This window comes from Crinia signifera, chromosome 12, assembly GCF_055691185.1.
Source record: "Crinia signifera chromosome 12, ASM5569118v1, whole genome shotgun sequence".
In the NCBI taxonomy this organism is placed as follows: Eukaryota; Metazoa; Chordata; class Amphibia; order Anura; family Myobatrachidae; genus Crinia; species Crinia signifera.
Genome location: NC_139228.1, coordinates 72,123,635 through 72,148,798, shown reverse-complemented (window position 1 = coordinate 72,148,798; position 25,164 = coordinate 72,123,635). Strand labels below are relative to the sequence as shown.

The 25,164-nt window shown below is 45.9% G+C and overlaps 1 protein-coding gene across 4 annotated transcripts in view; it reads right to left on the bottom strand.

The window, feature by feature from the left end:
• Positions 1-25,164, bottom strand: part of ITPK1 (inositol-tetrakisphosphate 1-kinase) — a 108,769-nt gene that overhangs the window by 69,633 nt on the left and 13,972 nt on the right. For 3 of the 4 annotated variants that reach the window (XM_083167748.1, XM_083167747.1, XM_083167749.1), the window contains exon 3: positions 14,465-14,489. The exons of the other annotated variant lie outside the window; for it this stretch is intronic. In XM_083167748.1, coding sequence (XP_083023874.1) covers positions 14,465-14,489 — 25 coding nt within the window. The remainder of the gene's footprint in view (positions 1-14,464; positions 14,490-25,164) is intronic. 4 annotated transcript variants of the gene reach the window in all.

Below are 25,164 nucleotides of genomic sequence, written 5' to 3'. Positions count from 1 at the left end.
TTGGTATCTCTGCTGTAGTATATGGCTACCACAGGTTCCTTCCAACAGACAGCTGTCCACCCTGACCCTAAACTCCGTGTTCTATTGTATTTTGCAGAATTTGTATTGACAATTGACATCTCTCTAGAGATCCCCGGCACTATATAGAAAGGGTTAATGTTTTCAGTCTCGGACGTTCGCTGGGTGATTAAGACTTTGGGCTCTGTCCTACAGATGGAGGCGGAACAGCAGGTGACTGCGGAATGAACTTTGTGCATAAAACATTCCCCGCCCCCAGCACCACCCAGTACCAACAGAAAAGGACTACTGAACCGCAGATAAGGTGGCAAGACGACAACTGAATTTTTGCTGTGAATCGATAGTCCATGTGTGACACCGCTCAATGGGAGCCTACCTTTAACAAACAGCCCCCACCACCAATTCAACCCAGCTTCCTCTGTAACCTGCCGTTTGTCCAGTGGTGCCCTACTACTCTCATCATGCCCCTTCTGCTAGGGGTAGCAGTCCACCAACAATAGAAGACAAAGATATTACCTACAACCCAAGATATAGGAAAAAAACAACTACACAAAAAGAAAGCATGCCCTTTAAATTTTTATAGCAGATAAACCGATGGACCAAATTACTCCTCTGTGTGCTGAAAGCGATTTTTGCAGGGACACTAGTCCGTTGTCAAATGTGTTGGATATGGAGTGGTGCGAGGAGCAGATAGGGACTGGCAGGGAGGTAGAAAGGTTGTGGGCTAAAAACGGTCACCGGTCACCGCTGAAAGTGAAAGTAAAAATGATCACAACTCAAAAGTACATGTTTTTTAACTAGCAGATGTATAAAACATGACAACAGAACCTGAAATGCTGCCGTCTGGCACCTAATACAGCCACGGCTAGGAGCAGCAGCTCAGCTCCAGCCTGACAAGGTCCCGCACTCTCTGCTCCAGGCCCAGAATCTCCCAGCTGCAGCTGGTCACATGGAAAGGAAAGTGGGTCCCTGCAGAACGTCAACTTAATCGCAGTGAGCAGCATGACAAAAAAAATTATGGTTTCGAGGCCTCTAACAATAAACAGGATAAAAAGGAAGAACCTGCTCCAAGCAGGTTTCGTGTTGCTAACGACTTACTATCCATCACGCACAGCCTGGATTTCTGAAAGATGTACAGTTATACGTCCGTGGCTATAATAAGGGGAGCAGAGAATGTCGCCGGCAGAGCCAAAGAGAGACCAGGCGTAATAAAATATACATTTCGGCACGCTCACCTACGTGGTGCTCTGAGTATTGCCGAAAACCCTCATCTCATTGAACGCATCACTCCGCCCTGCTTGGACTGCACTCCCCTGCAGCTGGATGGTGGTTACCGGCCTGGTGCAGGGGCCAGCAACCCACCATAGACAGAACATTTGTAAGTGGCACTTGGAGGGTTTGGAAGACTTGTGTCTTTAGGGTCCTGCGCCCAGATTTAAACATAGTATTATATCCCCACCGGAGACTAGCGGAGTATTCAATATGTGCTGATATTTCCTGACAGGGGAAATATCGTTATTCACCTATTCAATGCTGCCGTTAACGATAACACTGAAGGCTGTCAGAACCGACTGTTTTCAAGTTGGATCTGTTTTGTCGGAATCGGCCACAGATTGTCGAATTCACGGACGTTTTTCGACAATCAGCGACCTTTTTTTTTTTTACGATCCATAGACTTTCCGACACTCGACAGCCGGAACATTGAATTCCAACTATTGAGTTGCTGTCGGATGAAATGAAAATGTTCTGACAGTCGGAATCCGATATTGAATACCCCCTAGGTCACCAAGACGCTGGTTGGCTGGCAAGTATTTCTTGGCCAATAAATATACCTAGCACCTAGATTTTGGTCAATGTTAGATAGCAGAGTTCATTATAATTATTGTACAGCACTGTATATTTATTTCTTTGTTGAACTAAAAGTCCCAGCATGATATCACGTGCAAATAAGGGTGTGCAGGGGGGGACACCACACCATCCAGGGCCCCCACAGACCTTAATCTGTCACTGATTTGAAGGTTGGGACTCCTTCAGCTTGGAGTAGCACCCCTCTCACCTGCCCTGAATGACTTCCGTTTGGTCTCTAGTATTTAAGCCCCCCAAACATTAGGGTAGGGGGAACCTTAAGGACAAGTCGGATCCAATTTCCATTGAGCTCACCTACAAGGTTCAAGGGGGATCAGAAATGTATGGGCACCATGATTAGTCCTGTACATCGGATTGGAGGATTTTTACTCCATTCCTCCGTACAAAACAGATTAAACTCTGACCGTCATCAGAAGACCGACACAGGAACGTGGCAAGGGTCAATATGCCGACTACGGAATACAGACACCCCTAGTGGTAAGTATGAGGGGCAAGTTAGGGTCAGGCAACACACAATTATTTTATTTTTAAATTCAAAGCTACTTGATTTGCCCTTCAGCGCGTAATTCCCAGCCAGCGCGCAGATCGGTAGCGTAGGCCTCCGGACAGCTCTACAAACATTGCACAATCAATAATGTCTGGAGATTCTCATTTACAAATGCATCTGTAGTGTGCAGGAGGAAATAGGAATAACCCAGGGAGGGACACAGCAGAGCAGGACACCACAGTACATAGCAACACGGCAAAGGATTAAGGTGTTTATATCAAACATAATGCCCAGAGAGTGCACACAACCCTTCAAACATATTTCCTTTTATATGAATAGATCCTCCACGTATATTTGCCAAAACCAGATTTTTTATTAGATTTTAAAAGATTTCAGCACAGAAATTCCATCCGTTTCTTAACAGATTTCTAAAGGATTTAACGAACACCCTCGATAACTTCTCTTCCAGCACTGGCCTCTCCATCTTACGCTACTTATACCTGCACAACTCCATGAGACTGCACTGGCTGCACGGTGACTGGCAGCGACTTCCTATTGGAAGCCCAACCTGCTAGTCGCCCAAGGCAGTCCCATTGGGAGGTGTTCTCTCCTCTGAGGCAGCTTCTTTGGCAATCCTATCCCAAACTTCCCGTCCTCTCTCTCGCTCGCTCTGGTCCCTCGCTCCTTCAAAGCATCTTAATAAGGTGCGATCATACACACTGGGTTATATATTCTGTACCCGATCGCTCATTTGGGTCCTTCTGAGCAATAGTGTTCAAAATATTGACCAATGTGACTGGCAGAAGATGCGGGTCATTAATAACGACAGGGCATCGTAAACGAGGGCCATGCTGCAGAATGTCCCCCTTCCACACCCCGCCCCAAACCACCACCCTGCCGCCCTTCCTTACCGCTGCCATCAGCAAATGTGTGCGCACTTGCCGATGCTGGCACCCCACCAGGTCCGCATGGCCGCCTATTTTGCCGTTATTTCCCAGTGTATACAAGCCTTAAGGCCTGCTCTGGGGAAAATGAGGAATAGCCCCAAAACTGACCTGAGGTAGGGACCGCATACGGGCTCCCAGAGAGGCCACTCGGTGAAAACACGACCACCCCCGCCCCCAGGGTGGTCTGCTGACATCATGTGACACTGACGTCATGCACACTGCGTCACGGCCACATTTACATGCGAACGCCCGGAGTTTGCATGGGGATGAACATGAAATGCTGGGCGTTCCAATGTGCCGCCGTCACCCCCCCCTCTCCTGTGAAGGTTGGCGAAGGCGCCCGCACAGAAGCCCTGCACATGAGAATATGTGCATGCGCAGGGCAGAACCATCAGTCCCGGGTGTGAACATGTCGGGGACTGAATAGACTAGAATACGGCCCCACGGTGGTGTTGGACACGACACACTTCTAGTTCTCCTCTCACCGTTGACCGCTCTCTTTTTAAATGAACGATGCAATCTCTGGGCCGTCAGGACACCGTCCTGGTTCTCCTCCTACTTATCAAATCGCACTTTTGAGGTTTATTCCTTCGCTCCTCACATTAAATCATGAACCATCTTTTGTCACATACATCTAAAGCTGGGCACACACTAGGCGATGTCTGTATACAGCGATATCATGGACAACTGGACCCGGCGCCCTGGTAGGTTTGTCCTGCCCCAGATAAACCCACCACTGTTGTATTCAGTGCCGTCAAGAGGGGGAGGGTACTTTATACCCGGTCCCGTGCCCCACTCCCCCACTGCAGAGACCTGGCAGTGGGAGTAGATAGCAGAGGCTGCCGCAGCGGCACAGCCTCTCTACCCCACTCAGCACACACTGATCGGTGTCGTGTGCTGGGCGGGGGAGAGATGCAGCTGCAGCAGCAGCCTGTGCACTGGCACACAGCCCGCACCCCCTGCAAAAAAACATTTTACAGGGGTGTGGCCACACCACCTCCATTGGTCATGCCCCTCCTGTTGACAACACCCCCTTTTTAATAACCGGGGCCCGGCGGCGCTTTCAGCGGCCCTGGTTGTATTCAGAAAGTCCTAAGCTTTCCAAGGACATATCACAATGTATGAATACAACAGAAATAGCATGGACCCTTATGACAGTGCCCTTAAGGGGTCGTCTGATTAAACCCATCTTTGAACTTAGATTGTCCCCTAAGATGATAACTTTGTGTGCAAAGTTTGAAGGCGATTAGTTAAAGAGTTCGAGAGTTATTGTGGAACGTCCATACACACACACACACACACTTCAATTACACTTATGTAGATATCTTACAACCAGACCACTCCGCTCTGCACACGATCCGAGTCTCTCTTCCGCCCCCATTACCTGCACCTGGTCACAGAACTTTTTCCGACTGTAGACTTCCCTCCTAATCGCAAGTCTTTGCTGTAGTCTCCAAAACTTCAAGAATTCCCCAGAAAATAACTATTGAGGCAGAATATCACATCCTGAACTCACCCACATAACGTCCGTGAACCATTCTACTTAAGTGCGTATGTACCTCCCCACTACAAAGCTCACACAGAACTTACATGTGTTCTCTGTCTGCACATATATAACTCTGACCCTAGGCCAACATTGATGTGTAAGTGGATCATAGAGTCCATCAAGCACGTTTGATCCTTTCAATCTGACGGAATCAATATCCATTATGTAGCACTTATCCTCGTGTATTTTGCAGCCAAACATACGCTTGCAAGCAGGGACCTCTTACTCTCCGTCTGCCCGTTATCATCAGGATTTGCTGGACTATCAGCGGCATCCCGGCAACTGAAACCACCTAAAACTCTTCTAGGCTACCAACCCCCCCACCCTCCACCACCACCACCACCCACACCTTCTAGCAGTCTAACACTACACCCCCCTAAAGTCAGATGTGTCCAGATCTCCTGCAGCCTGATGTTAATGGATTAAAAAAGGAGGTGCTGAATAAATTGGTATTCTGCCTGTATTGCTGTTCTGTTCCCAATTGTAAACATTTCGGGGGGTATTCAATCCCCCACCGCTATTCCAGGGGAAATAGCGGAAGGCCCTGATCAACGCTGTCTTCCCCAACAGCATTGAACTTGGATCTCAGCCGAATGGGCCTGACTTCACAAGCAGTCGGGCCCGTTCTGCCGAGAACGACTGGGAATTGTCAAGCTCCAAGCCGCAACTTGACGATTTCCGGCCATTTCTCCCATCCACACCCCCTTGTCGACGCTCGGCAGGCAGGACATTGAATCCTGCCTGCCGAGCTGACGTCGAGCCCGCTGAGAACGGGACTGGGTCACAGCGGTCGGGCTAGCCCGACAGTCGTGACGCCACATTGAATAAGCCGCTTACAAGTAAAATTCCCATGATGCAGTAGCCATTGACTGCAAATAGTCCCTTGGTAGAAACGCATCAATAATTTACCTATGGCATAGAAGATTTTGGAAACCTTGGCCAGATGTCACATGGTCAATCATATACCGGTGCGAAAATCCAGCTCTACAAAATTTGAATTATTCAATAACAAATATGCCTTCAAATAACAGCCATGTATACAATGTTCTATATGTTTTTTTCCGTCAGTTTGGGGCAGACATCTCAACATTTAAAAAACAAAATCTTCCAGCCCACGGCACTAGCAGAGGACTAGATGGGATGTACGCGAGTCATTTGGATTCTAGGTCCCACAGATCGAGCCCCGCTTTCATCAGCGTAATTAGTGACATTTATGGGAACAGCATAAAAATTATTTACGTGTCTTTAAAAAAAAAAAAAGTTAACGTTCCCGACTTTCCATGCATTCTTAGGGCAATGTGTGCTTTTGGATATCCTGGCATAAAAATAAAAATAAACAGGGCTTTGGGAATCACAGCACGCCAAGCTTCAGTGTGATCAGTTCCTGACGTCTGTGTGCTTTTCCTGGCTCGGCATTTGAAGTATCTCACGTTTTCCTGATGCTCTGGCTTCTAAGCTGCTGCCATTAATATTTCATGTGAAAATAAACCATCTCCAAAGTTTCAAGAAAACAGCAGTTCCCTGGCAACCGGCATCGTGAAAATCCCTCCCCGGCTGCCTTGCACGGACGCAATTTTTTGATCTACAAGAACCCCACCTACAGGGTGTTAGATGCAGGCCTTGGTGCTAATAACCAAGCCCCAGGACTTCAAAACAGACCGGCATTTAAGAAGTGCTGAGTAAGAAACGGAGGTCATGGACAATCCTACAGTGCGCCTGCGGGCTTAACAAGGACTCCTGCGGCCTGGATCAGAGCGTAACATCAGAGTCAGATAAATGGGGTCAATAGGCCGCACAGCATGCTGGGAGTTATGGTTCGCTAGTAGACTTTCTGATTAGAGATTACAAACACAACAAACAGGGAAATACGTAAACTGGATTTTAGGGTAAAATTTTAGGTTTTTAATAGTTAACAGCCACCTATTTATTTTTAGAACCACAACAATTTAAGCTCAATCTGTCTCTTCCCTCGTTTAAATACGATACAACTCAATTTAATAAAGTAACTAGAAATTAGAATGACTAATTAAAACCACAATAGTAAAAATTCAATGAAACAGACCTGGATCCATCCAGTCATTAAAAGGGATGCGGCTTTTGGTCAAGTGTTGCCCTTGTGTGGTCCTAAAGGAGTTTGAGACCCCTGCAGTATTTGGTGAACCCGTTACCTAGGTGTATCTTGCTTCTGCCAATTACTGTAGGAGTACTGGCACATGTGCGGGTCTGTGTTGAACTTGGCCTCTGTACACAGGCAGCAGTGTTACCCCAGAGTAAGGATGCCCATCGACCATTGATGATTTGAAATCATCGGTGGATTATGGTCGATGTCGAATACTTTTGCAAATCGATGGAGGAGAAACAGATGCATTCCCTCTATCGATTTGTTTTTTTCTTCAAAAGTGCCGGGACACAGAGAATAGCTCCACCCCAAAACTTGTGAAGCTCCGCCCCTGCATTCTGATTGGCCTGTGAGCCAGTCAATCAAAGAAAATGGATGACCATCGATAGGTAGAACTATCGATGGTCATCCATCACATAGTTTGTTACTATCGATGGCTGGCTGCATTATCGCCATCGATGGCGACTGCACCGATGGCGATCCGTACCCCAGAGCCCCTCACACACTAGTGCCGATACCTTCTCCAGAGCTTCAGGAAGATTTTTTATCAGCGGTTCTGTGGCAGACCCAGCCTCAGGCGCACAGACCCAGTTTCAGGTGCACAGACCCAACCTCCGGCCCACAGACCCAGCCTCCGGCCCACAGACCCAGCCTCCGGCCCACAGACCCAGCCTCCGGCCCACAGACCCAGCCTCCGGCCCACAGACAAAGCACAGTGGTTCCAAGCACTGAAATGTATGGAAATATTGGGTGGCAGACATTTTTATTGAAGTATTTATTTTTATTGCAGATGGTCCAGCATGATGTTTTCCACACTGTAACAAATGTTGGGCCTAATTCTGACCTGACTGCATGGCTGCAAATAAGCAGGCCTGGCGATATTCCATAGACTGCGCATGTGCTGCAAGTATTCATTCCGTCATCCTGAGAGAATTTTTTTTTTTTTATATATATCGCTGGTCGTTCGCAAGTTGATTGACAGGAAGCCAGCGCTTGTGGCTGGTAACCGGACCTTTTTCGGGGAGTGTCAGGGAAAACGCAGGCATGTCCAAGCATTTGAGGGGAAGTCATGTGATGTCAGCTCTGGTCCCAAACAGCCGCCGAGTGAGTCTTGAGCTACGCACACACTGCAACAATCATCTGATGTTAAGCTAAGCAATTCGCAGGCTGGTCAGATTGTGTATGCCTACACCCGTCACAGTTTAATGGCAGAAGCGGCTACAGACTACTGTATATGGGTTTTTTTTCTTCTTCTTATGTTTACTTGAGTTTCCGGCTGTTTTTAGTGTTTTTTTTCCTACTTTACACTTTTTTTTCCTTTGGCGTTTAGACAGTTTTTCTTCGGTCCCTTGCAAAAGTAAGGGATTACTGCAATATCTGGTCATCCACTTAGAGGACGTTCCTGCTGATGCAGAATTAAGTTAGAAAAGCAGCAGAGTGTGCAGCAGTATACTGCCAGCAGTAAGCCACACACCTGTCTCCTGGGATCTGCTCATGTAACGGTAGATAATGGATCACTAATGTGTGTACAGTACAATCTAGACGGCAGACACTGCATCGCTTCCCCAGACCTGCAGAAAATCAATACTCTATAAAGAGGACCGTCCCCAATTGTGCTGCGGGAGGTTGTATACGTTACACATGATGAGGTCTGCTGACTAGCATTGATTCTGGCAAAAGAAACAAAAATGACCAGTCGTCTAATCCGGCTGTATATTATAGGTCTGTATAATTAATTATTTTATTTCTGATGAGGTTTTCTACATCAAGGGCCTAATTCCGTTTTGGCTCCCAAAAGCAAACTCTCTCTCTCTAAAGGGCAAAACTGTGCTGCGCTGCAGGTGGGGCAGATGTAACACGTGCAGAGAGAGTTACATTTGGGCGGGGTGTGTCAAACTGTTACATATACCCCATCCTGGTCTATCTAGGTGTGAACTTTTCCAAGCACACGTTTTTATTCATCATAATGACCTGTAATGTTTACATTATACAGGAAATATATATATTTTTTAATTTATATAACAAATGTGAGCGATCTCTCAGAGACGTTGGCACCCAAAGGGTTAAGTACTAGTTACCAGACCATCAAAATGACAGAACAACAAACAGAACAGTGACGTCAATGTTCTATGCACCCAAACGGAGCAACAATTAAATTACTCAGTCGAGTGTAGGGATGCCAATCCCGGGGCATTTTTTCAATCCCGGGATTCGGGATTGAAAAATGCTCAATCCCGGGATTCCCGGGATCCCCGGGATCCCGGGATTGGCTTCCCTAATAATAAAAAACACCCTGGCCACCCAAGCGCTGGGCGGGTGGGTGGCAGGGACCGCTGGGTGGGAGGGCGGGTGGGTGGCAGGGACCGCTGGGTGGCAGGGAGCGCTGGGTGGGAGGGCGGGTGTGTGGCAGGGACCGCTAGGTGGGCGGGTGGGTGGCAGGTACCGCTGGGTGGGTGGCAGGGACAGGGACCGCTGCCGCTGGGTCCCCGTGAGCGCTGGGTGGGTGAGCGGGCGGGTGGCCGGCCGTGAGTGCTGCCGGCCGTCAGCGCTGGGTGGGTGGGCGGGCAGGTGGCCGGGAGCGCTGGGCGGGCGGGCAGCCGTGGACGTGCGGCTGTGCCCTGCGCAGCGTGACCTCGCAGCGTGACCTCGTCACGCTGCGCACTGCGGGGATTGGGAGAAGCCGGGCAGCGTCTGAGTGCTCAGACGCTGCCCGGCATTAAACTGCGCATGCGCAGTTTAATCCCGAAATCCCGGGATTGGAAATTCCAATCCCGGGATTGAAATCCCGGCGTTTTGGGGGCCAAATCCCGGGATCCCGCCGATCCCGAGATTGGCCACCCTAGTCGAGTGCCATCTAGTGGCCGCAGGCACGTATAACAGCTGAAATCCTCCCATAGAGCTGAGGAACCTTTATGATATGCACAACCCCCCAAAATGAAAAAAAAGTCCCCAATATTTATCCTGACTTGTACCGTCAACCGAAAACCAGTTTTGAACTCATGTAAAGACAGCATTTACTTAACCAGAATGATCAGCTCTGTTCCAGTGTCCGGCCAAGGCACCACACTACGACTTATTCAGCCAATTTCATTGTGATTAATTAAAGTCAAAGTTACTATGGAAACAAATGCAACAACTCATAAACAGCTCGTTATCCTGCGGGACACAGGGGGTTTTACAGTTTATAAGTAATTATATGCGAGGGAAGAAAGACGCATCCCAGAGTTAGCTGGGAAGAAGACAGGGTTCCTTCAAACCAATGCGTTGGGTATCAAAGTTCATGAAATGCGTTACACATCAAAACGCGTCAATACTGGTTCCAAATTTGGAAGAACCCCAACACTTTTCGTTTATTATTATTACTACTACTATTATGATTTATCGCTATTTGTATCCCTTATGAGTGATATCTTTAAAATAAATGGGCCAGATGCACTAAGCTTCAAAAGTGATAAAATGGAGAGTGATAAACAACCAACCAATCAGCTCCTACCTGTCATATTTCAAACACCTGCCACAAAACAGGAAATGGATGCCAACACTTAAATCAGATCTGCCCCACTGAAATCGGGTGGGACATATGCAGTGTATGAATTGCTCTATTCAAGTGTGCGTTTCTGCAAAACAAGTCTGCAAAACTGTCACTCAAACCCTGTTGGCTCAGTTGGATAAACACCTCCCTCCTAATATGGCCTGCTGCTGCAGAGGAGCGAAGGAGAACGCATCTGTCCTATTTAGTCGTGTGTAAACACAGCAGTTATTTCATGCGCATTGTTCAGCTCAGGAGTACACAGCCCGCACTACGTATCAAAGACACATAGTTCATCGGTTTTCTCTTTAAATGGTTCGTTACAGGTCTCTTCTCCACTCACGCCAACAAGAAGCGGCAAAGAGGAAAAAGTATCCTCAACAACTTAAAAAAAAAAGGCAAAAATATTGGGGCAGAGACAGCATCTCTCCACATGAGAATAATGTGGAGGATCCAGACCAGGTTTTGGAGCAGTAGCAGAAGCCAGGTGTGTAATCAGCAGCACCTGTGATCGCCTGATATAAGTGTTTCCAGGAAAGAGTACAAATGCTCCTGATGGTGGATTACCTGCCCAAGCGATAGGCCGGGGTGTGGCCTATGGTAGGAACCACTGGAGCATTTGCAAGAGTCTGTTTATGCTGTGATTACCTGTAAACTGCTGTCTGTAACTACGGTATGCTGTGACCTGATCTATAAAATGAATCCCAGTATATGTATGTGTGTGTGTGTGATTATACTAAGTAACATCGCTCAGAAAATCATTGTGGAATATTCTCATCCACGTTCAATTACTCTTGCTTTAAAAATCTATAACGATTTTAGAACATTTTCTATTTTCTCTCGTTTTTTAGGTTAATAGGTTTCACCCATAATACAATTTACACAAGTTCCAGAGACTGGAATAGTCAGAGATTAATCTCGTGAGCTTTATTTGTAGAGACTGAAAATAGAGGTCATTTAAACTCCATAAAGATACTTTTGGCTAGATGCGGACAGATAAAGCCATCCCTACTTCTGCTTCATAGATCCCCATGGCAGGCTAAGCACCAGACTACTAAACTGGGTCAATGTCTTTCATATTTGCTTATGCTCTCAGCTTTTTGCTATTTTAAGTAAACTCTAAAACCCCTTTAAACACAGAGAAAAAAAAAAAAACACTTTTTGGAGCTGGAAGAGTGGTCTCAAGGTTCGGGAATGAGGTTACAGCAGTGGAGGCGTAATGGAACCAGTAGGCGCATGTTATAGGTAGACAGTGAAGTAATGGTGCCCATACACTAGGGCGATATTGCATACAATCCTCAGATTTCGACCGATTTGAAGGATTGTATGCACGTCGAATGGGCCACCCGACGCGGGCCCGAATGTCGCTGCACATAATATTTATTAAATTGCATGAGCGATAGCATGTGGTTTTTACCCAGATCTGCAGGAGTCAGAAGCACAGGCAGTGGGTTCGGGGAGCAGGTGGCAGGCAAGGGTGTAGCGCAGCGTTGTGCAGAAGGGCTAGCAGTAAGCAGGGGATAGCAGAATTTGAAGAAACTATTTAAAAACACTTGACGGCACTCTGATTGGCTGATTGAGAGCTGTCTCAGCCAATCAGAGGGCTGCCCAGTGTTTTAAAAAAAAATATTCAAATTCTGATGCCGCCACTGACCCCTGCAGCTCGCCAGTCCTCCTGCACAGCGCTGCACTACATCGACACCTGCCGGCAGCCCTCTTTCAGCACCCGATGTGGCATCGTAGATAACATGTGGCATTGGGTGCTGGAAAAAAGCACTTGGGCACCATAAGAGGCGATTGGATGTGATGGGACATGTGGAAATTTAGATGATTTTGACATTTTCGTGTAGAAAATTCTGAATGCCAAATTTTCATACCACACCCGACTGTATTATACAAGTCACCCTTGTAAGGGTCTGGATTATTAGGTCGACAGTAAATAGGTTGACAACTATTGGTTGAAAGTCAATAGGTAGAAGGTCAACATTGACAAAAAAAAAGTCGACACAGGGAAAGCTCGACATGAGTTGTTCACCTTTTTTATGTCTATGTCGGCATGTGTCAACATGGACATCATCAAGAAAAATCATGTTGACATTTTTCATGGCAACCATTAACGTGTCAACCTTTTTTCAATGTCGACCAACTCACTGTCGACCTGATACCTGCTGTAATTTGCTGATTAGAAAAATGGGGTACTTGTGTATTATCAGGACGCCCGCGATATCGGCCGAAAATCGCATGAGATTTTGCGCCCGATTTTTCATGGTTTCCGGCCGATTTGCATGCTGTTCCATCATTGCACACCCCTGATTTCCATCGTATGCAATATAGAGGCATGCGATGCATGCCATGCGATGTGATTCGATTTTTAATTGTACAATCACCCAGATGGGTGCTTACAATGTTAAATGCACCCCCATTGTCAACGCCAACCCGAAGCGCGGCGATACGCGTCCTCCGACCTTTTCATACCCCCACTATCCAAGTCGGCGTGGAGATGATTTTAGATAGTGTGTGAGTTATTTTGTTTCTGTGCAGGGCAAATTCTGGCTGCATTATTTTTAAACTGCAATTTAGATTTCAGTTTCAACACACCCCACCCAAATCTAATTCTCTCTGCACAAGTTACATCTGCCCCACCTGCAGTGCACATGGTTTTGCCCCTTTTGAGAACACATTTGTACTGCGATCACATCTGAATAAGGGCCAATGTACAGTTGGCACATTCAAGTCACTCTCCTCTTGTAGCAACCACACTTAAGTGGCCATTATGGTTGACCCATATTAGGTCTACGTGCATTGGGTTGGAAGGTCGACACAAGCATCGACAACGGTTTTTCACATTTTGTTCTGAGCCGACATGTGCCGACAGGCGGTATTTCATGCCCTACCATCCATTAGGAAGAATAGAATAGGGTGTCCAAAGCATGGCGAGTGCAGCAAGTCACGCGGTACACTTTGACAGTGTCCATGTCAGCATTCGGGACAAAAAAAAAAAACTTAAAAAGCTCATGTTGACCTTTTGACTGTCGACCTAGTCCATATCAACATAATGCTTGTGTCGACCTTCCAACCATGGCGACCATAGACACGCTGACCTATATCACGTGTCGACAAAAGCCATGTCGACACAATGACCCATACCCACTTAAGTAATAGGACCCTCTATCAATATCTCCGCAACCTATAGATTTGTAGGTATAAATAAACACATTTTTCCCTTCTGTGTTAAGGTGTGTACACACGGGTGCGATATGGCTTCTGATGTTGACGATATAGTGCACATCGGAAGCCCTATCGTATACCGATTGTGTACTTTTCAGGGCTTGCCGAACCCGATGCGCTGACGATGCGCGCTCACGAGCGAGCGCAAATTGGCAGCGACATAGTAAGGGCAGGCAAGACTATATAGTGCAGATCTGCACTATATAATCTTTGTGCCTGAATACTCACTATAGCTCCGGCGGCCAGAGGGTGAGGGGCTTCTCCTGGGGCTGCGCTGCAGGGCTGATGACCCAGAAGAAGTCCGTCTAAAGAGGAGGGCGGGGGGTGTGGCCTGATATCTGCACGGCGGGGGGGGGAGGGGAGCTGTTTGATGTGCCGCGGACCCGGGTGTCGCAGCACGCTGACATCCCGGCACCCTGGTGACAGGTACTGTCCTCTGCTCTCCTTCATGTTCTTACACGGTCGACATGCTGCCGTGCGATGCGAGTCCCGATGCCATCAGATCGCATCGGGACTCGCATCGCACGGCAGCATGTCGACCGTGTGTACACTCCATTACAGTCATTTATCAGCCAAGGCGCAATTAGTATTCATTATCCTTGTGTGTATCCCATGATAGAAATGACACGCTGAACCAGATAGCAAAAACGTTCATACATGTGGACGGACTACTTGCACTTACTGACAATTCTAGAGAGAAAAGCAAATGTTGTATCCTACTCACCTGTACGACCTCTATTCCTCTTTTCCTGAAAGAACAGAAAACAGGGCACTTAATAACAGAAATGTGGCGCCGTTCGTGCATTTACACACAAGGCAAAAATTCAACCGTAAAAAGTTGATAATCTTCTATATTTCTATAAACAATACAACAACAGTGTGTGTGTGTGTGTGTGTGTGTCTACAAGGGTGGATCAATAAGTACCTGTGTTTAAAGACAGGTGGCGTTGCCGAGGAAAGTTGGTATTACTACGGTGTACTACCATCTTTCAAACAACGCCATACCAAATTTCAGATTGATTCACAGGTTAGTTTTTTTTTCCACCACGACAATGCACCAGCTCCCTCATCCAGAATTGTTGCGGCCAAATTGCATGAATTGCGCTATGAATGGTTTCCGCATCCACCGTACTCTCCCTGCAACTTCTTTCTGTTCCCTAACCTGAAAACGTGGCTCGCAAAAAAAAAAAAAAAATCAGCTCAAACGAGGAGGACATCGTCGAGACGAACGCCTACGTGAGTTTGATGAATCATATTTTTTTTAGAGGGTTTAAAGAAATGGCAGGGACGTTGGGAAAAATGTATTGCCGTGGAAGGATATTATGTTGAAAAATAAATAAAAAAATTGAAGCCGAAAATTGTTCTACACACACACCTATACACAACCATTTCAAGGGCCAGATGTACTAAGCTTGAAAAGCGATAACACGCAGTGATAAATTATCAGCCAATCGGCTCCTAACTGTCATGCTACAGGTTGTGTTAGGAATGACAGTTAGGAGCTGATAGTATGGTGGTTCGTCGCATTTTATCACTTTTCAAGGCTTACTACATCTCACCCTGAGGTTGCTTTTTTATTTCATTGACAAGACGACTCTGGTTTACGTAAGCGTAAGCTGGTATACACAGAAATATGCGGACAGTTTAGGCCACGCCAAGACAGGCATTTTCGTAAAATATTTATAATACAAAGGGGTTGTATAACCACTGCCAAGATGCAACTAACTTTCAGGTGTACCGCACAGATGGCAGGTGCCTCGATTCTGCTATATACAGTATACCCGTCTCAGTCAGCCTGTCATTAGGAACGGTTTCCCACCTGATTACATAACATGAAGCAAAGCGGTTTCCTAGCAAAGTCAGGAGAGAATAGGCTTGCCATGGCTACACACAATCCTGGCGCTGTGACTTACGGACAGCGCCCGGTTACCACAAGCAATGAGACCGAAAGAACGGTTTCAGCAGTCAGCTGCAAATTGGACATTACTTTGATTCCCTGTAATCTGCCAGTGCAGAGGTGGCTGGGGCACTGCCAAGGAAATGCCAAAATGCCATCGTGTACAAAGATAGGGTGAACGACATCTCTGGATTCAGAGAACAAGATGGTTCCAAATGGGGTAAACTAGATGGACCAGGAGGATCTTCTCAGCAGGCAAAGTCTATGCAGTAACTTTTGTTGGAGGGGGGAGGGGGGGGGGGGGTGTTTATGGAACAGATTTAGTGCTTATAGCCAGAAAATAACTAGAATGTGCCTTTTATTTCCTTTAGTTTAGCTACAAATTTGTCCCAACGGGTTTACCATACAAGTGCTCATCGCCACTGGTGGGAGAGGGAGTCTTTCGTGGACAACCAGCCTTTCTGTAAACCAAATTAATTCTTCCTTACACTGCCTAGTAGTCTTCCCAGGCTCTGACTGGCCTGCAGGGAAACCAGGGGATTCACTGCTAGGCCCCGGTGATTTATGAACCCCACCCATTTTAGGTGGGTGGGGCTTGACACAAACCTTTAATGCATAATTGCCTACCCTCCAGGAATGGCCGAGAGGCTCCTGAAAATCGGGTCCCCTCTAGGAATGCTGGGCAAGCCTCCCTCCCGTATGCCTCTACATGCCCGCAGACTTCCTCCAATTTGCATAATTTTAGCCCTGCCCCCTCAACGTAAACCGGCAAATAGCAGGATTTTTATTGATTTTTTAAATGGGGGCAGGGCTTGACCATGTAGGGCTCTGTCTACACCCCCCTAATGGCAGCTGAAAGTCTCCTCTGCGGGATTCTTCTGAAGAGGAGACATTAAATGTTGGCTTTAATACCAATGGGCAGTCTGTAGCGGATGACTGAACTGACGTCTACAAGATGATCTGGTTATCACTGCTGGGCAGTCATCAGCTATTGACTGACACGGCGGGCACAGCAGGCAAGGAGTCGTGCGGATGGGCTGACATCATGATGTCCGCCACGTCATAAAGTCACATTCCAGGTTGCCCCTATATCAAGTTGTCACACGGAAGACCCGCACCATGACATTACACGTTGGACCCCGACACTGAGCTTTCCGCACTCCAATATGAAAGCTTTTTCTCATCTTTATTTTTCTAAAATACTGAATTTCTTAGAATGCCTTGAAATAGTTGAACCTTTCCATCATATCGCCTACAGATGTGCCCACATACATCTATCCACCATGCGATACATATGTTCTACATAACACGTGAGCTCCGCAGCACTGGGCCCTGTATCTGCATAAGGAATGGAACATTCCAGTGTCTTCCTGGAACACAGTATAATGCGGCATTTCTTACACAGAGACAGCCGCCGCCACACACTGCCACACATTTTAATCAACAAAAGATGCTTGTGCGTCCTATTCTCTCTGTTTTGCAAATAAGGCGCTATTTAATGAAAAAAAATGCCAGTCTGAGGCTAGACGCACGAGGACACATCAGTCTGGAGGAAATCTCCGGTCACAGATTGAAGTTGGCCAAATGCCAAACCAATCGGATCCTTCAGACCGCTCAAAAAAAAAAAAAAAAAAAAAAAAAGATTCTGGTCGAGTTTTCAGAAGTTTTCGGGCTGTGAACGATAAGATCGCTTAAATCCATACACTGAACAATACGCACTCAGAACAGTCATCCGGTTGGCTTGTTGCACTACTATCGTGAAAAATGTATTATTTATTTATTAATAGTATCTTCTATAGCGCAGCAAATTCTATTGTGCTTTCCCAACATTTCCCCACCACAAGGCACCGGTGGGATTCGAACCCAGGATCTCCTGTTTACTAAACAGGTGCTTTTGGTCACCTTTCTTTTTGAGATAATTAGAGACATCATCTTTTGCATTTAATACAAAGCGCTACATCCGTCTATGCCATGTTCCTATACTACGGAGACATTGTTCTTTGCGAGAAATGCTGTAAAACCTTTTCAGATCTTCATTTTGTGCTACTCCAGTACCAGACTCAATGTACTATTGTTATGATGTTAAATACATTACTATTGTTATTATTACTTAGCAGCGCTCATGAAAAGTGGATCGTCAGCGTCAAAAGGATATTTCCGTAACCATTGAAGCACTTTGAAAGGAGCGTTTCTATTGTTAAAAAGCTCAAGAGTCTGATCTGCTTGTGTATAGAAAAAAATATAAAATACATAACGTAATATAAATCGTATTGCTGCATTAAATTCTGTGTTCTACACCTACAGCCACCAAATTCTCCAAGCTGGCCGCAGTCATTTTAACTAAAGAGCAAATGTTTAACACCGGGAAACTGTTTTTACATCATTTAGGGATACAATGATAATAGTGGCAAAATGCTAACCAAGTTTTTTGAGTAAGTAAAAAAATATTAAAATTAATAATTATTATTAATAATACAGATTGGGTATCCCTTATCTGGATATCCCATATCCAGACTATTCCAAAAAACGTGTCCATCGGACTCCTCTTCAGCGGCATTACGTGGGTGCGCCGGTGAGGTTACCGGCGCACCCGAGCAATGCATCATTGAGCTGAAGAGGAATCTGAAGACCGCTGTGGACGCCAGGGGACACCGTGGATGTTGGGGCTCCACCAAGGTGAACCACATTACATTGTGTAGTGCTGATTTATGCTCACCCGGCCGGTGCAGGGACCGGGTGAGCGCAGCGGTGTGAGGTCAGCAGAATCGCTCGGGAGGCAGTGGGAGCTGGGGTAAAGGAGGTGGCAGGAGGGTGTGGGAGGCAGCGGACAGGAGAACGGCACCATGTAATCTGCTGCTGATCACCCGGCGGATTATCGGATTGAGATTGCTAGAAACATAGCCAAAACCTTTCAGTTTTGGCTGTGTTTCGGTCAAAAGCAGGCTATTTCGCCAATCCACCTGGTTTATGGCAGGTCGGAACATTCAGTTAGCATTGAACAGATCGTAACCCCTACTGACCTGTTACTGTCGGAAACGGACGTCTTTTCGGCAAGACGGCAATTTCGACATCAATTGAATATACCCCCATGTCTCTAGAATGTTGCCGCTTAACCAAGCAGGAAGCATTACACCAGCACGATATCTGCCGGTATAATAAATCTACCCACAAATGCCTAACGATGTCCCTAGAGAAAAAAGATATTCTTGACATATTGGAAGATATATTAGTCCCACACTTCTCAGTATTAAACGGACTCCACTGTGTCTTCCTGACGATGTTAAGTGTTTTTATATGTTTCTACAACCAGCCCAATCATTCCACGTGGAAACGTGCCGTTACCAGCAGCAAGATGTTGATCTTGACATGACGAATGTTCTCTGAGTATTTATTGCCATTTACCTCAAATAGAGACATTGCCACGTTTCCATAACCTACTAAAATTACAGCATACACACGAAAAAGATAGCAGTGACCTTCCAGAGGCAATGAGGAGGTTTTGGAAACACTGCCGTTTAAGGACTGTTAAAGCACGAATTGGCCTAGATATAGATGGCAGAAACAGTACGCAGGAAAAGTCCACAAAGCAAAACAGGAAGAATGGTAAAAGTGCAGAATCAGCACAGGGACGGCGGATGGGATTATGTTTTCCTTTGCAGTAAGGTCTGGTCACCATGACGACCAACCAGGCCTCAATATGACATCCTGGTACTGGCTGAAAGGTCTTATAGCCTGGTCTGAGGGGGTGACCGTGGCAAAGTGATCAGTCAATAAACAAAATAAGAACACAACTATTTTACTGATAAGTGAGCGTGGAGCTGGGTACACACCAGACCATGGGCCTCATTTCAGGCCTGTTCGCTAGGTGGCGTATATTCGCTGCCTAGCAAACAGGTAAAAATGCGTAAACCCCGATTGTATACCCACCCTGATGGGTAATTTGTATGTGAAATGCCCCCCCATGATGAACACCAACCCGAAGTGTGGCGAGTGCGGCGGTACGCGTCCTCCGACCTTTTCATACCCCCACTATCCACTACGCATGGAGTTGATTTTCTATAGTGTGGCGAGCGCAGTGAGCCACCGTGCCCGAAGCGTGGCGAGCGAAGCGAGCCCCGCGAGGGAACGCGCATTACTTCACAGGTATTACGCGTGCGCTCACCACACTATATAAAATCAACTCCATGCCAACGTGGATAGTGGGGGTATGAAAAGGTCGTAGGACGCGTACCGCCGCCGCTCGCCACGCTTCGGGTTGGCGTTCATCGTGGGGTGGCGTTAACAATGGGGGGGTATTTCACATACAAATTACCCATCAGGGTGGGTATACAATCAAAAATCGGGTATGGTGGGCCATTTAACATTGTTCCTTATGTAAAATCGTGTCCATCGCATTGGTCGCATCGCATGCCATTATAATGGCATACAATGGACCCGATTTTACATAGGAATTTAACATTGAATACAATGCATACAATGTAAAAATCGGGTCGGTCGCATCGCATGCCATTATAATGGCATGCGATGGACCCGATTTTACAATTGTCGGGAAAGCAGTAAAAAAGCCCGAAATCAGGTTAGTCTGGTCCCTGAATGCAATCGCACAAGTGTATGGGTAGCATAAGACATGAAACTATTCTCACTGTGCAGATCGAGGACGCTATTGCCAATGTACGTCAGTAGGAGCCCCCCATCCACTGCAATACTACTTGCCATCACAATTGCACCATCAATGGTTGTTTAGCATTACGATCATGACCGTCGCCTTCCCTACTCTTCAGCACAGAACGCGCTTATGCAATCAGGTAAGTGTTACTGTCCACAGTAAAAAAAAAAATTATCTATGGATGTTCGGTGGGGCGGGGAGCGGTGCAGACCTGTTCGAATGAACACAACCTAAGTACCAACCTGTCATTTTTCAAACACAGCCTGTAACAGGCCAATTAGGAGCTGATTGGCTGGTACTTTATCAATGTTCACTAAATCTCTCTCCAAGTGTTAGTACATAGGGGTAGATTTATTAAGCTCGGTGAAGTCATAGTGTGTGGTTTTTATCACCGGCCAATCAGCTTCTACCTGTGTAGTTACAGGCTTGGTTTGAAAAATGACAGGTAGGAGCTGATTGGCCGGTGATAAAAACCTCTTTATCACTTCACGAGCTTAATAAATCTGCCCCACAGTTCCCTTAGAAAAGTGGAATGAAAACATGAAGGGCCTAGAGACCGCAGGTAGCCAGGTACAGAACACGTCAGAATAGGGACAATTTATCCTATTCTAATGCCAAAAATCCAATATGAGAAGGAATTATTATTTTAGGCATTATTCATTTTGAAGTATTAGTAAATAAAAGTGCTCATAGAACCCATAGTTACTATTACCCCTGTCACACCGCTCCTCGGACCCAGGCAATTGCCGGCTTGGAGAACACAGCGCATCAGCTCAGCGCAGACATGCGGTGTCTCCCTGCCCAGCCAGCTGTAGTGCGCATGTGCGAGATCCCCAGAACCAGCACCACCACAGCCAGGGACAGCACTACTACATCCAGGGACAGCACTACACCTGCAGCTGCCAAACTGTCGGCCTTGCTAACCATACATACACTGCCCTGCAAATTACCGTGCATATAGCATAATACCGTGTATATAGACAGCAGTGCTGATATAGACTTTCATTTGCCACACACACCGCCAGTGTAATACATGGGAGGGGAGACAAATTCAGCACGCACAACGTGTATACGTATATAGACAAAATAAACATATACATGATAACTAAAAAGGTAAGGAGGGCTAAGTTCAGAAAGCTTACAATCTAATGGCAAAAGAACAGATGAGATTATATATATATATATATATATATATATATATATATATATATATATATATAAATATAATCGCACATTCCGCAGAGCTTTACAAAGAATATTTGGCCATTCACATCCGTCCCTGCACCAGTGGAGCTTACAATCTATACACCCTACAATATCTACACACACATACACTAGGACTGCTAGAAACCAATGTACCTACTAGAATGTTCTCAGGCTGTCGAAGGAAACCCACAAAGGGAGAACATCGCTACTCTACACACATGGAGCCTTTGGAGAAATTGTACCCGTGAGGCAGTAATGCTAACCACTGTGCCATCCGTGCTGTCCAACAATTGAGACAAGAGGAGCGAGATGTAGCGAAGGTGGTAGATTTATCGATCCTTCGAAAAGAGGTCAACTTGACGAGTTGCAAATAGCAACCAAATAGTTTTGAGATATTCTGTAGAATTAGAACTGTGAAGCCAGAAGTGATGTAAAGAGAGATGGATCAAAACTTGTAACTTTACCGGGGTGAGAAGTATCCCATAGCAACCAACCTGCATCTAGCCATCAATTGTATTCTAGTACATTATATAGAATGGTAGCTGAATGCCGATTGGTTGATATGGGGAAAGGGAGTTTTTGTCTTACCAGTAAAATAATTATCTGTGGCACCATTTAGGGGTCAAGCCGCCCCCTAGACACAACATTTTCAATTGCACCAATAAAGTCATTGCTCTACTCAATGCCCCCCCCCTTCCATCAAGTGTCACTCCTATAGCTCCCAACATGACCCATTCCAGGAGGGACAAAATGCTCTGCTGCTGGACTTGCTGCCAATGGCAGTTGCAGAGGTAGGACTGCACTAATGTACAAAATTCAAATAGGGGAGCTACACCTGCCAGTGAGTCCCAGACTGTGGTGTTTGGGGTGTCAGTTGGTGGCACTCTCCTATCTGAATGTTAGACTGTGCTGCAGCCAAGCATCTGCAACTGCCACTGGCATGGAAGTCCAGAAACAGCATCTTGTCCCTCCTGGAACGGGTCATGTTGGGAGTGCCTAATGGGAAATCCACCACTGGTCTCCTGTATGTCTGAAAGGCACCAACTCGGAACATGTATGTAAATAAAGATATCACAGGACTGGAGGAGTTGGTGTACACCATGTAATACTAGCCAATTCATTATGCCGCAATGCTAGTCTGCTCATGAGATAGAAGCCACATTTAGCAAACGATTCCTCGTATGACAGGTGGAAAACGGTGGCAAGATTAGAGAACAAATTTAGGTTCTCTAATAGTTATTTTCACTAGTTGCAATATTACGTTTAGAATTTAGAAAGGATAAAAAAAAAATTCCTATAGATCAGTTGCATAATGTAGGTGCCATTCAAGACTATGCTTTGTTCCATTATGACATCACAGTTACTGATGACATCACAGTTACTGATGACATCACAAAGCTACTTACACAGCTGCTGAAGTCACTGAGGCTCAGATTACAGACACTCATAGCCGTATACACATCTAGTGATATTGCTGGTCTGATTTTTTTCTCTGAGACCCCCTATTCTTGTCTTCGGACATAACATGGGACGTAAAAGGAGAAAGCAAGTGAAGGAGAAACCATGGAGATGTAGAGCATGGAGATATAGAGGAAGGAAGATGCATTGGAGAAGGAGACAGTGCAGGAAAAGAGAGCAGTCAGCAAGAATGGTGAGAAGAAATCCATTTGTGGCAGGTGTAAGAAGAGGCTGGCGGAGAATTACGAGATTTATGACAAAGAAAAGAGATCAGGTCATAAACTCATGTCGCAGATTTCCAAGATTTTGGCATGTGAGACACAGGAGAAACAGGGTCATTAATGAAGATCCAGGTGAAGGATGCAGCCATTGGGCAGGCCAAATAAACTTGCCAAACAGAGAGAAAACCGAAAAAAAATCAAGCAAAGCAGCCCCACAAACACACTGGGAACGATTTGCTGGTTTTCTTACAAAGAAAAAACAACGATTTCTAACAGCAATTGGCAGAAGACAACCAGACATCCCACCGGCTCAGCAAACTACAGAGGAAAGCGCCACTGCCCCCTTAACCGTGGAAACTTTTACTTTTCACTTGCTACTTGGAAAGGGAAGTTATGGCAAAGTAATGCTCGCGACAGAGGCCATTCATAAGGAAAGAGTGGCAGTTAAGATCTTACAGAAGAGAGCCCTTATTGAAAAATCAAAGAGGAGAGCATTACTAGAACAAGAGGACATTTTGACAGAGTGTCATGTTCTTCAGTTGGCACATGAGAGTCCATTTCTGACCCATGGATTTGCAGCCTTCCACACACACAGTTATCTGTACTATATCATGGAATTGGCTGGTGGAGGAGACTTGCTCCATTATGTAAAAGCAAAGTATCCGTTGATGCCAACCGTAATAACATTTATTGCGTCAGAACTGGTCTGTGGCCTGCAGTTCTTACATTCCAGGGGCATAATACATAGAGACCTAAAATTGGACAACGTTTTGCTGACCACAGATGGCCATATAAAGATCACAGACTTTGGCGTGGCCATAATGAACGCATATGGAGAAACCAATGCCACAATATGTGTTGGAACACCTGCCTACATGGCTCCAGAAATGATAAAACGCCAGTCATACAGTGCAGGGGTAGACTGGTTCGCATTTGGGGTCATGTTATATATCCTCACCCTAGGGCACTACCCTTTTCCGGGAAAGGACAAAAAAGTGATTCTCAGAAGGGTCCTTGATCAAGAACCATCGTATTCAGGGCTTACTGATCTCGTAACAAAAGACATTCTATCTCTACTCCTGTGCAAAGATCAGACCCTTCGGCTCGGGGTGCACGGAAATGTGCGTGAACACCCCTTCTTCTCTTCTGTTAAATGGAAAAGGATAGAGACTGGAAAAGCAGCATCTCCAGTAGTCCAAACGCACAATCCCTTCAATGATCTAGATCAAGTTCCTTTGCCCTGCAGTGAAGCTGACAAAATGCCAATTCGTTACATGGACCACCGCATGTTTGATGACATTCAGTTTGTGTGCCCTAAATGGGGTGAAACGTACCATAATGCACCAATGGAGCCAGATATTATACCACCACCTGACTTCGACCTGCACAAAAAACAATAATAAAAAAAAAAAGTGAAACTGACAAAATGCCAATTCATTACATGGACCACCACATGTTTGATGACATTCAGTTTGTGTGCCCTAAATGGGGTGAAACGTACCATAATGCGCCAATGGAGCCAGATATTATACCACCACCTGACTTCGACCTGCACAAAAAAACAACAATAAAAAAAAAAAAAAAAATCTTGTACAGGTGCCCATACACCTTACAATTATTGTATACAATATCGCATGTCATTGCATCTCGGTTTTGCGATGCGATGAGATGAGATCTAGTACAAAAAGTGTGTGCTGCACATACTTTCTGTACTAGATCTCATCGCATCTCATTGCAAAACCAAGATGCGATAAGATGCGATATTGTATACAATATCCATGATCTTTACTCTGGTATGAACTCCACTGTAAACTGGGGATTAGGGCTACTGGCGACACCCCACAAAAAAAACGACACCAGGCAGCCACCTCACGGGTGTGTTGGAAGAGCCGCTAAGCATTTTTAAGATGTTGACAGTGACATCCACCTCATGAATAACTTAATAAATTGAAGATTTTAGCCCAGGCAATGCTACA